The following is a 15,613-nucleotide window of genomic DNA, read 5'->3' on the forward strand; positions in this document are numbered from 1 at the left end:
TGAACCAGCATAGATGTATGAATCCATTTGAATGCGATATATCTGCATTACATTTTCCACAATTCAATACAAACTCTTATAAGTTAATTTAAATATTTTTATTATAGCCATTAAACCTGTTAGAAAGAGTAAAAAGAAGTTAAAAAAAAATTCAAACTATACCAAAAAAATCGATTCAAAATTAACATGAATCACCACTTTCTACTAATCAGATAACACTAAACTATTTAGATCAATTACAAAATCTTTGAGTTATTCTTACTCAAATACAAATCTATTTATAAACCTCTCACATAAACCCAAGTATCCAAATTATTACTCACATCTTGATCTCCTTTGTCAAAACCTAGAGTTAATATTTATAAAATAACTAAACTCTATTCTTGTCAGTACCAACAAAACTACAAACAACATTTTAATAAATGCCTATGCATTATCATTATAGAAATATCTTTCTATCAACTGGTTTTACTGTATATGATCATATCTAGCTAGATATGATTTTTTTAAATTCTTTTATGGCTTAACAATCGTTTTGTAATGTCGATAACAATAGGCCTACTGAATATTGTCTCACACTGCTATACTGAATAATTAGAAACAAATTTGGATGATCATTTTTTTATATATATATAAAGTGTAAGTAACAAAGATGAGATCAAACCTAGAACCCTACAATAAATTATCAAACTCTCTATTAGCTAAGCTAACGAATATCTTCTGGATAATCATATTTAGCATGATGATGGGTAAACTTTCATTTGTTATCATGGTATATTAAAGAGGTATTGGAAATAAGCAATTAATTAAAAAAATAAAAAAAAAAATTACCATTTGAGAAGCAATTGATTGCAAGCTGTTAGAGCTAGCCTACGTGGTTCGGTCAATTGACTTTGACCTACATCCACGGACGAAAAAGGAGCAAATCACTACTATAAAAAGTGACTATTCAAATGCTTTAGGAAGATGTTCGTAGGTCATAAAACACCCGAAAATACTAAACAAGAAAAAATCTCAACTATAAGCTCAAATTATTTAACTGAGTATGGACTTAAATCCAAAGCAAACACTTAGATTTTTCTTGTGATGCCACTTGTGGTACCTCTTGTGGTGCATCTGACTTCAAAGCCCAGGCCCTTATTTATAGTTTCAATAGGAGATAACAAGCCTGATTTTTTCGATGTGGGACTATGAGACTTGCCAAACTAACACAAGCATATAAGGACATGTTGGGATTTGGGATTAGTATCAGATGTGGTCATTCGAGTTTAGCCCACTTGGTGCACTTATTGACGATCATCATACCACATCACATCTAGATCTCCATAGCAGATATATTACATCTAATGCTCCTGAATATTGGTCATATCATCTTGAGTGCCTTTGCCTGAGATGGATGTCATATATGGGGAGATGTCATGGATCTGAAGACTGCATCAAGTGCGTCGGATGTTTTATCTGATTAAGACACATCAATCGAGAGAGACACCTCGGTTGACAAGATTATGTCACATGCTTTTCTCAATTATGACGTATCGAAGCAAAAGAAAACACTTCGACTACGAAGGTTAGCAATAAATGCATCGCACACTTCTACTCGATTAGGATATACTGAGCATGTGGAGACACTTTCACTGTTAACGTTATATTAGGCATAACAAGCATATCATATGCTTTTGCTTAGTTAAAACACATTAAAGCACAGGCAACTCGAACACAAATCCAAACCTAAGCTCAAAACTTAAGTTCAATCAACTCAAAGTCTCAACTAAAATCAATCTGAATTGGAAAAAAAGTTAAATTTCGATTAAGAGTCTAATCTTCATGAGGAGAATTCTCTTCCATAAAAGAGGGGTGCGGCAAACCTAAATGTAACAAAATAAAAGAAACCAAGAGCCTTAAAAAAAAAAAAGGCAATTGGACCTAAAGAGAAGATGAAAGAGAGAGCTTGAGGCAACAACAAATTAAAACGTCAAAATATCAGAGCATGCATTCGATTTTTGAGAAGTCTAACCTTTATTGCTCTGGAAAGCTTTTCATAATTTCATGTTTAGTACATCTATTTAACAAGAAATCTATATTGAAATCTAAATTATTTTCTTGTGATAATCAAATCCTTCCCCCAAATTTTCAAAAATTCCTAAAAGAAGAATATACGACTGATGTTTGCATAACAACTTATTAACTGGACTAGCTATTGTCTAGAGACATTCAAATAGCCAAAGAGCATAACAACAAAGAAAGAAATCTAAAATCATAGAACTCGGCTCAGGAACTGCATTCAACTATTTACATCAGAAGTTGAGAACAAGATTCTTGCCGAATACAACACTAGATAATACAGAACACTTAGGCTGTACGTGTTTAGACGGGTTCCAGAGCAAATACATTATATCACAATAAATACCTCCAAGAAGCAGGGCGATCTCTTGATATGACGAGAACTCTCGATCCACTATAATCAAAAGTAGGTCGGTATAGATCATCGGGGCCAATAGTTTCCTTCACACCTACTGTGTTCCCCCCATCGAAGCATAAAGCTTGCGATCTTACATCCTGAGAAGCATCGAAGACGAAAAGCCCCATCTCACAAATGCCCATGACGATATCGGTACTTCCCCAGACTTGAGTCAAGCAAGAATGGTGAAAGCGAGTATTAAGTTCCGGCAATTCATATGTTGTGACAAGCTTTCCTTTACGCAAGGAGTAATGTTGCACACGAGATCGTGGACTGCCCTTTATGGGCAATCTTCCTTCAGTGCTTCCAATATATATGGAGTCCCCACGTGAGTAGATGGAGTGCCCGATCCCACCATGCCTTGATATTCTGAGACCAACACCGGCTGGGAGACGGAAGTCAAGAACATTGATGCTTTCTTGCGTGCAGAACGCACCATCATTGCCCTCCACTTCAGATGAGCTCACTCTGCAGATTAACTCAAATATTAGAGGAATTAAACTGAGTAAATATAACAAAAACAAAAAAAAGTTATATGAGTTGATAGTGCATTTTAAATGACATCTTTTGCATTAGTGGTGATACATTGAGTACTGTGGTGACACAACAGGCCGTGATGAAATGATGGCCTTTGTTAAAAGGTATTAGAGATGCATATAATCCCCTGGAAACCAAATTCTTAAGTCAAACAAATGCAAGTTATCTTCCATCTGTTTCCATTCAATTGAAAGATAAAAGTCGAAATTTATATTTAAACTAAAAACTCACCTCTGACGAACACCACCACCCAATTCAGCATCAGTGTTGTTGACATGAAGGGAATAAACCTTCTTACCAGCACAAGCAACAGATAACAAAGGCTGTGGGTTAACAGAATTCACATCCCAAAGGCTAATGGCTTCAGTTCCTACTACAATCACCTTACCCCTACTTCGCCATTGTAAAGGACTTGAGTACTCCATTCCCATCACCGGACTATTGACTTCCCACTTCATTACTAAATCCCCATCACGGATATCATAAGCACTGACAAGTTTTTGTCCATTGCCAGTGCAGATTAACAGTGGTCCACAAGGCTTGTACCACCACTGTTGTTGTCCAACAGTTTGAATTGTGCTCGAAGAACTTCTCAAACCTGTATCGCTTGGGCCGAGAACCATCATGGATGATGACTGTGAAGAAGAACTAGTTGCAGCATCCCCAAGTGAAAAAGCTCTTACATCCCTGGTATAAAAATCCCACGAACAAAAGCCAGATTCTAGAGCATTCCCAGCTGATGCTGCGACAATATATTTTCCAGTGCATCCATCTGTACAGGGTGCACGGATTAACCAGCAGTCACCCCATAAATTACTTGACACTCCTGCTGGTGGCTTGTATTCAGACTTGAACTGTAACAGTAAATGTTACCAGTAAATTAGTAAATGCAAGACAAGTTTTTATTATGTTTCAGTAAGCATCATGTAATTATACAAAACCAATAATCGGTTTATGTTCCCCATTGCCTGCGTAATAGGAATGTCCTACAAAAGAAGTAAATCAGCATCATAGACATATATACTTTTGCATCCATTTCAGAACCTCAAAAATGTTGGCTTCAGGATGCTGTCAACTGAGGGTAGACACAATTGGTGCTGTTGACTGAGGGTATATGGCAGGAAAGTGAACAGAGATGTCTTATGAATGTCTCGCAAACATAGAAATAGTGACTAAGGAAGCACTGGATAGAATAAACCTTAAATTTGGGTAGCTCAATGTAAATGCTCTGTTTCGATCTGTTGCATGCTTAACAAGGCATGTACCTCTTGGTTTCATAGCTCACGTGTATAGCTTAGGCAGTGCCTCTTTCCTCCCAAAAAGAGTAGCATATAAAATTCCAAACGTAGATATGCAAATATGGGCTGCCATATAGCAACGGACTGAAGATAATTATATAATGTTAAGATAAGATGGCAAGAAATAATTCATAAGCGAGCAATATATATATCCATCACTTTCATCAATATCTGGAAGGAGTGCATTCTATCCCACGGGAAAAAGAAAAAGACTTCAAGCAGACTAAAGAGAAATTATTGATGAAAATTTGAAGTTCAATTTTTCACCTCATGATTAGCTATGTCATAGTAGGAACAAGATCCATCATCATGAGCAAGAAGAACAGCTTCTTCTGAAACAAACCATCCACCAGTTGAGGGCTTTTGTCCTATCTCACATAACTGCTTCACGGAGGGGTCTTCATTGTCTACATGCAATATCAGTGCAGGTTTCATCTCCTGGTCATCAAACTCTTCAAGCTTTTCAGTTGCCATGAGTTCGATTTCACCTTTGCAATGCTCATGCACCATCTTCCTTGGAACACATTGTGCAGCTGATGAGCCTCTTTCATCCCTCAACCCTCGTGCTGCCACATGCTCGGATTCCAAAATCGGAGCATGCTTGTTAAGCTCACCTTGTACCAAATCTAGAGAAGCCAAGAATTCCAATGCAATGGGATTTTCATCAACAGGACTCAATGACCCGCCTTCAACATCTGGATTTCCATGAGTATTTGACCTATGTCCTCCAGCCACACTGGATGATCTCCGGTTTCTCAATAACTTATGATGAGGAAAGAACCTTGCTTCTAATTCTTCATGATTCAAACCATTAACTGAATTACCTGGAACACTCGTTTCTTCACACTGACCTGAGATGACAATTTCAGTACCCTGGCAGTCAACTGCAATAATTTTGGATGTATCAAATTGTGATACAGCACCATCAATCGTATGGCCTACAGCTTTCTCAATCCCAGATATCTTACTCTGGATATCAGACAGAATCAGCTTAGAGTCATCTGGGTTATTGCTATCCAACATTTCCTTAGTTCTCTTAATTTCAGAAGCAATTTTTTGGACTTTTCCTTCCAACAATGCCAGCTTCTCATGCAGTTTGCTTGGGTATTTATTAACCACAGGAGCACCATTCAGGTCATCATTTTTGTCAAAGGCTGTAATATATGCAGAGGGCTTCTGTACAGCTTCCACCTTTGGTAGAGAATCAATACAACCTTTGTCACCGGGGCCATTCTTAACGCCGCTGCTGAGTGTTCTTGAGGCCTCAGATTGCAAAACTAAGCAATCTTTCTTCTTGTTTGATGAAACATGAGTCACATCTTTATCGAATCCATCTTGAGTTGTTGAATCAGATGTTGCACAACTTCTGTCCTTCAAATTACTTTGATCGGGAACATGAGATATTGAACTTGAAACGATAAAGAGATTATGTTTATTAGATTCTACAGCTGTGCTTTCAGTCGAACAAATGACTCCTGATTTATCCACCAACAAAAGGGCTTTGTTTTCGTGTTCTGCGGTGCTTCCTTGGTAACCATCAGCATCCTCGGCTAACAATGGCTTTGAGGTAACCGATTCTTTCCGGCTACGTTTCTCAGAGATCGAACTGGTTCCAGTTCTGCCACCAAGTTTCTGTGAGGTGGCATCTGAAATCTTTGCAGCTTTCTTGGCAACTTGCATGGCTATAAATCCGTTAGGCTTAGGGTTCTGCTGCCCTGAAACCCGAGTTCCGGCAGCCAGTCTCTCATCAGTTTTCTTGAGATTCGAGTCTAAAACCTCTTTACCCTGCTGGCACACAGCCGAAGCCCTAATCTCGCCAAAACTCTTCCTCCCAGCGGCCTCTGCTTCTAGATCCCTCCCTAGAGCTCTTCCCGTGCGATCGGACGCGGAAACCCTAGGTAAGCGGCGATCGCTACGGAGATCATTGAAGATCCCCGAAATATCCGAAGGATTGAGAGCCTTACCTCTCGGCAAAGACGAAGTGGACCACCGCACGCCGGCAGCGGCCGCCGGCTTCTCGACGAGCTTGGGCAGCGGGTTAAGACGGGCGCCGGAGACCTTCCTGCCGGAGAGGATTCTGGAATTCTCCTTGCCGGCAGCAATGGGTGTCCTTCTCCGGCCGGCGGCAGGTCCTTTGTCGTTCGGGGTGGAATCGATGGGAAACTTTTGTGGCTTGGACGCCAGAATCTTTACCCCTCCCCCGCCTCTCTCCTTGAGCCGCGATGACATATCTCGTCAGCGAGGAAGGGCTAGCAATAGGGTTTCGCCAAGGATGGGAAGTGACAGGAGACCAACCCAGTTCGAGAAGAAGGAAGAGAAAGAGAACAGATTTTTTTTCCCCCCTTTCTGGGTCTTCTTTTTTTATTTGTTTATGATCGGAAAAGGCAATGTTAAAGAAAGACGAACGCGACGCGGGAACGAGGGTCGATTTGAAATTTAAACGGTTACTGTCGAGCGGGAAGAATCTTCGGAATACAGTGCAGTCATGGAAAATCCAATCGAGTTATGGACTTGGGCTCCAACTCGAATGCCTCTCGATCATAATGGGCTTCTCAGTTCGTTAGAGTTGTTTATCTTAATGACACTATGATCGAACATTTCAGTGCTCATCCAATCTTTAACATTTGTGGACGAATACAAGTGAATGACTCGAGAAGAATCTTAATAGGAAATGGTCTAAGATTTATGCATTATATTTCATAACCCGCATGCATTTATTCTTTAATATATATATATATATATATATATATATATATATATATATATATATATATATATATATATATATATATATATATATAGTTTACCAGTGTGAGTTAACCAAAACTCAGAAAAAAATAGCCGTTACTCCGTGGGGTAGGACGACTTCTCCCTCCCCTCATAACGGCTACATTCCGATCGATTTCGAATCCCCAACAACACCGCTCCCAGCAGCTCTAACAACAACAGCGACGACGAGAGAAAGAACGAGAAGAAGACCAACCTTCCTTCTCTCCAATTCTCGACGCTTCTCACCTCTCGATCAGTTACATTCGTTGCAACCCTTCGGACTCCGATGGCTCCTCCCACACCGTCACCACGAAGCACTCCTACTACTCCTCGTTACCACTCCAAGACCACCAACCTCACCCCTACTCCCCAGCAATCCAAGCACCGCCTCCTTCACTTCCCCAGCCCCAACCCCATCGCGAAGGCCCCCGCTGCAGCCGCTCCCACGCCGCCTCCTCCCCCGGGCGAGCACCCCGTCGAAGTCATCGGCCGGATTCGCAACTACCCCGCCGATCATCGCAAGGACAAGCCGACGTCCTCCGTCCTCGAGATATCTGGCGATGGCCGCTCCCTCCGCGTCCGCACCGACGTCGGCTACCGCGACTTCGCCCTCGACGGCGTCTCCCTATCCGAGCACGAGGACCTCGAGGCCTTCTATCGCCGCTTCGTGGGGTCCAGAGTTGAGGGCGTGCGCCTGGGGGCCAAGTGCACCATCATGATGTACGGTCCCACCGGTTCCGGCAAGAGCCACACCATGTTCGGCTGTCCCAAGCAGCCCGGCATCGTGTACATGGCTCTCAGGGACATCTTGGGAGGAGGAGGAGAAGGCGATGGTCCCGATGGCAGCTCCTCTGACGCAGCCGTCGACGGCGACGATGACGAAGGCGGCGGACTCCTTTCTGGTCTGTTCGTCAAGGTCGCGGTATTGGAGATTTACAACGAAGAGATCTACGATCTTCTCTCGGGGGCTCCCAACGGGGCCGGAGGAGGAGGAGGAGGACCCACCGTCGGTCCTCCCAAAGGCAATAATACGCCCAAGGTTCGATGCGCCTGCTGCTCTACTTTCTCTTTCGTTCTTTGTTTTTTGGCTTATTTTGCCCGATAATTTTCTTGATTCGAATTGTATATATTGCTAATTTTATCTAGGGTTAAAGAAATTGTCTGTTGTGTTCTACCAAAGCCCTAACTGTGGTATCCTCCCGATGATTTCACCTTTGTTCAACCACTTTATTCTTCATTCAGCGTGTCGTCGTTGAACAATGATCCAAAGAAAATTGGAACGATTTGTCTGGCTATGCTAGAAATTGGAAACCAAAATGTTGTTCTTCTTCGTCCGAACTATATTTTGAAGTAGTTGTGTTTCTGCCCTAGTCTTCCTCTTTCGTGTTCTAATTACCCATTGCGCTGGTCCCCTTTGACAGATTCATGGCGATCCTCTGTTATTTGCAAGGATCAGATCATAATTTAAGCTCATAATTATTTTAAATTGTTCGATATCTTTTGCCGCAAGAAACCAGTAGAGGAAAAAAGGAAGAATGAGCTACATATCTCTTTCTAATGCTGCCCTGCTGACTCTGCTGAACAGGTTCGGCTGGAGGTGATGGGTAAAAAGGCTAAAAATGCAAGTTACATATGCGGTAACGAAGCAGGGAAAATTACAAGGGAAGTTGCCAAAGTTGAAAAGCGGCGGATTGTTAAAAGCACTCTCTGCAATGAAAGAAGTTCACGTAGCCACTGCATGGTTTGTTTGTCCTTTTTCCTTCTTCTTTAATGTTTTGTTCTAATGGTTGTTCTTCGGAATCACTACAATCACTTAGTTTTCGAAATTTCTTTTATTTTGTTCTCAACAAACATTCAGATAATTTTAGATGTTCCATCTGTGGGAGGAAGGCTGATGCTGGTTGACATGGCCGGTTCTGAAAACATAGAAGCAGCCGGTCAAATTGGTCTCGAAGCAAAGATGCAGGTATTATATTCCACACAATTTTTCTTGCCTTTTGCGAATCAAGTAACCTTGTCATCCTTTTTGCATTACTTCTTATCTGTTAACAGATAGGTATTTTAGTTATAATTCCATACATGTATGATTTACTGAGATATATTTAATTTTGCTTGTTTTTTATGGTTCCATTGTGTCAAATTGTGAATTATTTTCTTCCCTCTTTTGCATACATTGCTTCTTTACAAATTCGGTTGAATTTTCACTCAGTGGATGTTCGATGATGCTATGTCGATGGATCTATTCAAAAACCATTTATTTTGTTTGCTTTACTGCTCATGTTGACTTGAGTGTTGCCGAACCTTTGGCAGACAGCTAAAATAAACCAAGGGAATGTTGCTCTCAAAAGGGTGGTTGAATCCATTGCAAATGGTGATTCTCATGTTCCGTTCAGGGATAGTAAGCTTACAATGCTTTTACAGGTGATCTCACAGCTTATCATCCTCTTCTTTAACAAATTACTTTTCATGAGCATATGATTCAGAGTGATCGAGAAATTATTGTCCTGCCTGTTCCATTTTTGCAGGATTCCTTTGAAGATGATAGGTCAAAGATTTTGATGATTCTGTGCGCAAGTCCTGATCCCAGGGAAACTCACAAGACTGTTTCTACTCTTGAATATGGAGCTAAAGCAAAATGCATAATCCGTGTTGCTCATATGCCAACTCCAAAGGAGAAGGTGGACGCTGATGAGTCTTCTTTACTCCTAAGGTCAAGAATTGTGGCGATGAACCAGTTCATCTATAAACTACAAATGGAGAATAAGCTTAAAGAGAAAGAGTGCGATGATGCCCACAAAAAGCTATTGCAGAAAGAATCAGAACTTACAGAGCTCAGAGCAAAGGTCCGACTCTTTGAAGAAAGAGAAGCAGAAGTCAAGGAGGAAGAGATCAACTTGAAGGTTGGCCAAAGAACCAAGACTTTACGACTTGAATTGATGAAGATGGAAGATAGAATGTTACAACAGCAAGAGGAGCTTAATATGCTTAGGCAGAGACTTGAGGAAGTGGAACTTGAAAGAGGTAAAATTTCTGGGGATGTGTTGCAGGACATGGATGGAGGAAGTCTTATGAAGCGGCTAGAAACTTTTGCAAGAGAACAAGGAATGGTGAAATCTATGGATTTGGACATGGGAGATCAACAGGATACTTACGAGGTAAAGGAGATAAAGGAGGACTCCAACCAGCTTGAAAGCTACCAGAAACTATCCCAACTTAGTCCTTGTCTTTTGGCTTTCGAAGAGGACACTGGTGCTCATATGCTTAGACTCCCAGACAAGGTGTGCTTGAGCACTGTTTTTGAGGGAGATGAAGAAGGAGAAGACAGAGAAAGCATTGAAGATGAGGTTGACAAGGAAGTAGTAGATGAGAACATGAACCATGCAATTAAGATTAATGGCTTGATTTCTTTGGTAGATTCGGGATTGAACGGAGACAATGATCATGCAGAGTACGGCAGTGATTTAATGCAAAAGCATGTAGGAGCAGAAAGCAACTTTTTTGAGAACACTAGAGATCCTGTCTCTGCTAGAAAAACACGTATCCAGAATATTTTCAGACTTTGCGGCAACTATAGAGAGCTAGCTCAACAGGTAAAAGTTTCCTCTCCTTTGAAGAGTAGACATCAAGATGAAAACAGGCAATCTCCCTTGGCAAATGGCAAGGAGTTTGGATCAAAGTTAGGCTCAAAAGCAGACCAATCACAACTCACACCTAAAAGCAAGTTTCTACCTGAATCACCGGTCATGGAAAGCCCAGATTCTGCAATACTGGTGCCATTTGCATCACTTCAGCTCAGGGATGAGGAAAAATCAACAGATCAGCATTCGAAAAGATGTGTTTCTTCTGAACCATCAAAAGCTTTTAAAGAGAATTACAGCCCTGGACAGGTTGGTACAGACGGATTTGTGGACATATATGTGAAATGGGAGGCCTCCAAGGAATTCTCAGGGAATCTGATCAGGAAGCTTAAGGTGTCCAAGAATTCCAGTCTTGCTGATTTGCGCAAACTTGTCGAGATCAGTCTTGAGGAAGGCAACAATAAATTTACATTTCTCATGCTTGGGGTATGTACAATACTTTATCTTCTGTGTTGCCTGGTTTTGAGTTATTATGATTGGTCCACATTGGAACTATCTCACAGTTTGGTTGGTAATCTGACTTCCACACTTTGAAAAACTATATATGAGCATTTTTGGGGCTGAGAAATCATAATTTAGGAACCAAGTTTTTTGTAAATCTTGAAGCTACTCATCTTGAAGTTCTAAAATTTGCAGTTCTATGTTTTTGAACAGGATCCTTCAGGAGCTCCAGTGGCCAAGGAAAGGGAAGCATGTACTCAAGTCAACAAACTGCCCATTTGCAACAACCAGCTTAATTCTCATCTTGCCTGCTTGCGCCCCATCAAGAAGGGAATCCAAAAGCCAGATCACGTTCCATTTGATTCGATAGAGAATACACTCCCCGTCAAGAAGGGAATCCAAAAGCCAGATCACGTTCCACTTGATTCGATAGAGAATACACTCCCAGTTGGACAAAATTCTCAGTTTTCGGAAGTACTTTCACCCAAGTTCAGTGAGATCAATGCAAACTGTCTCACAGGACTTCAGGTGTAGTCAACGTATGCGATGTAGGCAAGTATATATTATCATCAGATCATTTATACAGCATTCATTATGTGGTTTTAGTGTCTTTTCCACAAGAGACTCAAGGAGATCGTGTTGTTATGTGTATACCTGCCTTGGTACAAATACCTTTCATGCTTTATTGAAAGGCCTATTTCTATTCGCCTAATGAATTTTCTTGGCATATTTGTGTAGGCTTGTAGGTAAACCTATTTCCTGACTGTCAGATGTTGTTCATGATTCTCATTGAGATAGACAGACATTTTGTCATTTTATCTTTAGAAATCATCTTAAAGTATCTTGATTATGTACGGTGTTTATTGGTCCAGTGGTAAAATTCTAATGGATGGACAACTGGAACTCAGTATTTCTCTAGCGAGGAGCAGCCTATATAAGTTCTCCATTTCGTTGTGTGGGTGAGATATGTAGATTTCCTATGATTACGATGAAGTGGTGGATCTACATCAGCTATTTCACGAATTTCACTGCTCATCTCTCGAATTGGCGTAAATAATAAATATAAGCATCTTATATATATATATATATATATATATATATGCGATGCTAACAATTTATTGTTTGTTGAGGATGATAACCTTTGGTGGTCGCTAGTTCAATCGTAAGCAACGACCAACCTGCCTTGGTTGTATATGACTATAGCGATGCATTAGTTGAAAGGATCAGACTAATTGAAAGGATCATAGACATAATTACTAAAAATTATATGAAATAAATAATTGAGATAAATGATCGAAAAAGATATAAAAGACTTAGTTTTATGATAATTATTGATAATATTTAGATTTCATTATAGGCTACAACTAGTGCATTATAATATTTTAAAGATCAATTTAAATTTAATAATAAGTCATCAGTTGAATGAAATAACTAATTGAAATTCTGATATTTGAGGAATTCAATATTATATCTTCGATATGAGTGACAAAACTATAACCTCAAAAACTTTGGTCATAAATATAGTTGAGTCCTTTCTCGTATAATTTGTTCATAATTCTAGTTCTTCTTGATTTGACTCATTTAAGATATAATAAATTAATGATAAATAAAACTAAAATAAGTTAACTAGTATATGTGATTAGAAATAATTAAAATTAAAATATTAAAAACTCAGGGTAGGTAACAATAAAAGAAAGTTGAAACGTAAATCATTTGAATTTATGAATACTATATAAACTCCTAAAAGAAAATTCTTCGTAATAAAATGTTATTTTTGTAACAATAAAAGTTAATGTAAAGATAGACTATAAGGCTTTGTTGGAAAAGAAAAAAAATATAAGTTGGACCTATGTTTCAAATCAAACATTACAAAAGTCTTTTTCTAATATTTAATAGATTGATTAAAACACTTCAACTTATATAACAAGATATTCACTTTAATATAAGAACAAAAAGATTATGAAATATTCATCTTTATAAGGAATCATCTTAAAGTAAAAAAAAAATAATGAATACTTATCGACGCCTAGAAATGATTCATCTAATATATCTTAATAATATTTTTTACATTCTTATAACTTTAGAAATTTGAGTTATTTATCTAGAATTGTTAGGATATTATTTCTCTTTCGGTGATTATAAATTTAATATATTTATGATTTAATAAAAAATAACTTTTAAATTCTACATGATAGTTTATATAGAATTGATGTGAATCTTGAGTTTATAATGATTCTATAATCTAATATCGGTAAGAAATATAATTTCACGAAGTCTTTGAGATTATATATGCTTTAGAGATATTTTATCATATTTATATATTATCTACTAAGATATTACTATCTAAAGTCTTATACTATTGATACTTTTATGATACATAAATAAAGTTAAGAGATAATTAGATAAAAAAGTTAAATATTTTATATCTAACAGGGGTGATAAATTTTATGATAGTATCGATCATAATTATGATTTTTTTATTATATTATTAGAAAAGTAGAATATTTGTGCTCAATATATTTTACAAGATGTGTCAAAATAAGATAAGATTATTGAAAGATAAAATCATATTGTTATAAATATGATTAGTAGCATGATGAATTATTATTTTGTACCCGAATTAATGTGAGGAGAAACTCTAAGGATAATTATATATATCTTAAATATGTTCTCAGTAATTCAATTTCATCAATTTCTTTTGAGTCATGGACTTACAGGAAACCTAATATTTGAGATTATTCTACAAAGAGAAGAATCTTTAAATCATATAAAAAATAATTATATTTAAGAACTATTTCTTGATATTTTATTATTTATCTAAATTTTTTTAAAGAGATATATATTTTATTACTCTGATCATAGCATGAGGATAGTTGAATATGATAATATAATATTTTTAGAAAATAGCGAATCAGTGGGGAGTGAAAATTTTAAAATTTAATCTTGATATCAAGGAGACACAAGTTGATACTTATTTATCATTTTTAAGGAATTGTTGTTCCTCATATCACTGAAAGAATTGATTAAATGAATAATAAAATAAGATTAGTAAACTCGTATATAATATTGATATCGTCGCTAACAATATTATAGAACAAAAATAATTGATAGTTTTGAGAGTATCTCAAATGTAAAGAAAATATCATTTCTTATTATTATGTATTATATCTATAAGAATTAAATCGTGATATAGTATTCAAAAGCATCTCTCATTAATTTCATAAGTTATGAAAAATAATGATTAAAAAAATAATATGATACAATAAAGGAAGAGTTGAAATCAATTTATTAAAATGATGTTTGAGATCTAATTGAATTGTCCAATAATTAAAAAAATATTTGTTATATAAACATGATACACACGGGGTTTCATCCCAACAAGTAGTGTTGTATATATGATCTATCATTATTTAATTTTAAATTTTTAATATTAATTTTTTTTTTATATAATAGTATCATCATGATTTTTATATTTATTGGACTAATATCGAGCGTGTGATCAGATTGATTAAACGCGAAACGCACATAAGGTAGCGAGAGAGGTTGGGATGAACTAAATACTTCATTTTGTGTCCATCACTTCATGTATTTTCTTTTTAACTAACATTGTTAATGAAGTTCGAATATGTAAAAATTATTTAATTTATGTTTTATTAAATTTGGATTTATACGATTTGGTTAGCATGACAACGAAATAGGGAAACTATACGATGGCTGAAGTGTTGGTTAGATATGGCACCACTTAAATATGCATAATCAGCATGATATTCAAAAGGGAATAGGTGTTTTGATGTATATGCTATAGTTTAACCTATTTGAATCAAACTCATTCCTTTCAACTCTTTGGTGAATTAATTATCAAAGAATATATAGTAAATTTTTAAAAAATATTCCAAGTTTCTATTTTTTTTTTCTCCTTCGAGGTCGACACGACAATAGACACTAATATTATAATTGATATAATTAATATAATTAATAATTATGTCTACTAAACACATAACACAATTGATATAATTAATTTTTTTAAAAAAAATATTATATTAAATGACGTTTATAACACATGAACTCTAATAGACAACTATATAATTAACCAATCAGATGTCTCAATAGACATAATTCTTAATGGTCAAGTAATCACCTATGATCATCTTCCCCTTTGAGATTTCAATGCGCACGGGTAGCGAAAACCCATTTGGTATAATGAACCGGCAAAAATTGGACTTGAGCCGAACCCAATCTACCTGCCCATTCCTGCGAGGGCAATCAGGTCAGTCCAAGTCGTATCCCCCCTCCCCATTGACTCGTCCGATTCAGGGGCTGCAACTGCCACCCCTCCATTCCCCAACCGCTCCTTCCCGCCCTTGGCGGTAGGGCCCCCCTCCAAATACTACCACGCGCCACACCCATCCCATGCTTCAGCTAAAATAGCAACCAAAACCGAGCCCCTCCGACCACCGGTTTCTCCCCTCACA

The 15,613-nt window shown here is 37.6% G+C and overlaps 2 protein-coding genes across 2 annotated transcripts; one reads left to right on the forward strand and one right to left on the reverse strand.

The window, feature by feature from the left end:
* Positions 1-2,268: 2,268 nt before the first annotated feature.
* On the reverse strand, positions 2,269-6,636 carry LOC135598730 (KIN14B-interacting protein At4g14310-like). Its single transcript, XM_065092994.1, has 3 exons — positions 4,561-6,636; positions 3,227-3,849; positions 2,269-2,926 (listed from the first exon to the last, which is right to left on the reverse strand). The coding sequence occupies exons 1-3, from the start codon at positions 6,520-6,522 to the stop codon at positions 2,395-2,397; spliced, it is 3,117 nt and encodes a 1,038-aa protein (XP_064949066.1). The 5' UTR covers positions 6,523-6,636; the 3' UTR covers positions 2,269-2,394.
* A 584-nt stretch (positions 6,637-7,220) lies between these two features.
* On the forward strand, positions 7,221-11,870 carry LOC135598731 (kinesin-like protein KIN-10A). Its single transcript, XM_065092995.1, has 6 exons — positions 7,221-8,101; positions 8,648-8,803; positions 8,921-9,028; positions 9,373-9,483; positions 9,588-11,126; positions 11,355-11,870. Exons 1-6 carry the CDS (start codon positions 7,349-7,351, stop codon positions 11,673-11,675), a joined length of 2,988 nt encoding a protein of 995 aa, XP_064949067.1. The 5' UTR covers positions 7,221-7,348; the 3' UTR covers positions 11,676-11,870.
* The last annotated feature ends 3,743 nt before the right edge of the window (positions 11,871-15,613 follow it).

This window comes from Musa acuminata, chromosome BXJ2-1 (genome assembly GCF_036884655.1).
Source record: "Musa acuminata AAA Group cultivar baxijiao chromosome BXJ2-1, Cavendish_Baxijiao_AAA, whole genome shotgun sequence".
In the NCBI taxonomy this organism is placed as follows: domain Eukaryota; kingdom Viridiplantae; phylum Streptophyta; class Magnoliopsida; order Zingiberales; family Musaceae; genus Musa; species Musa acuminata.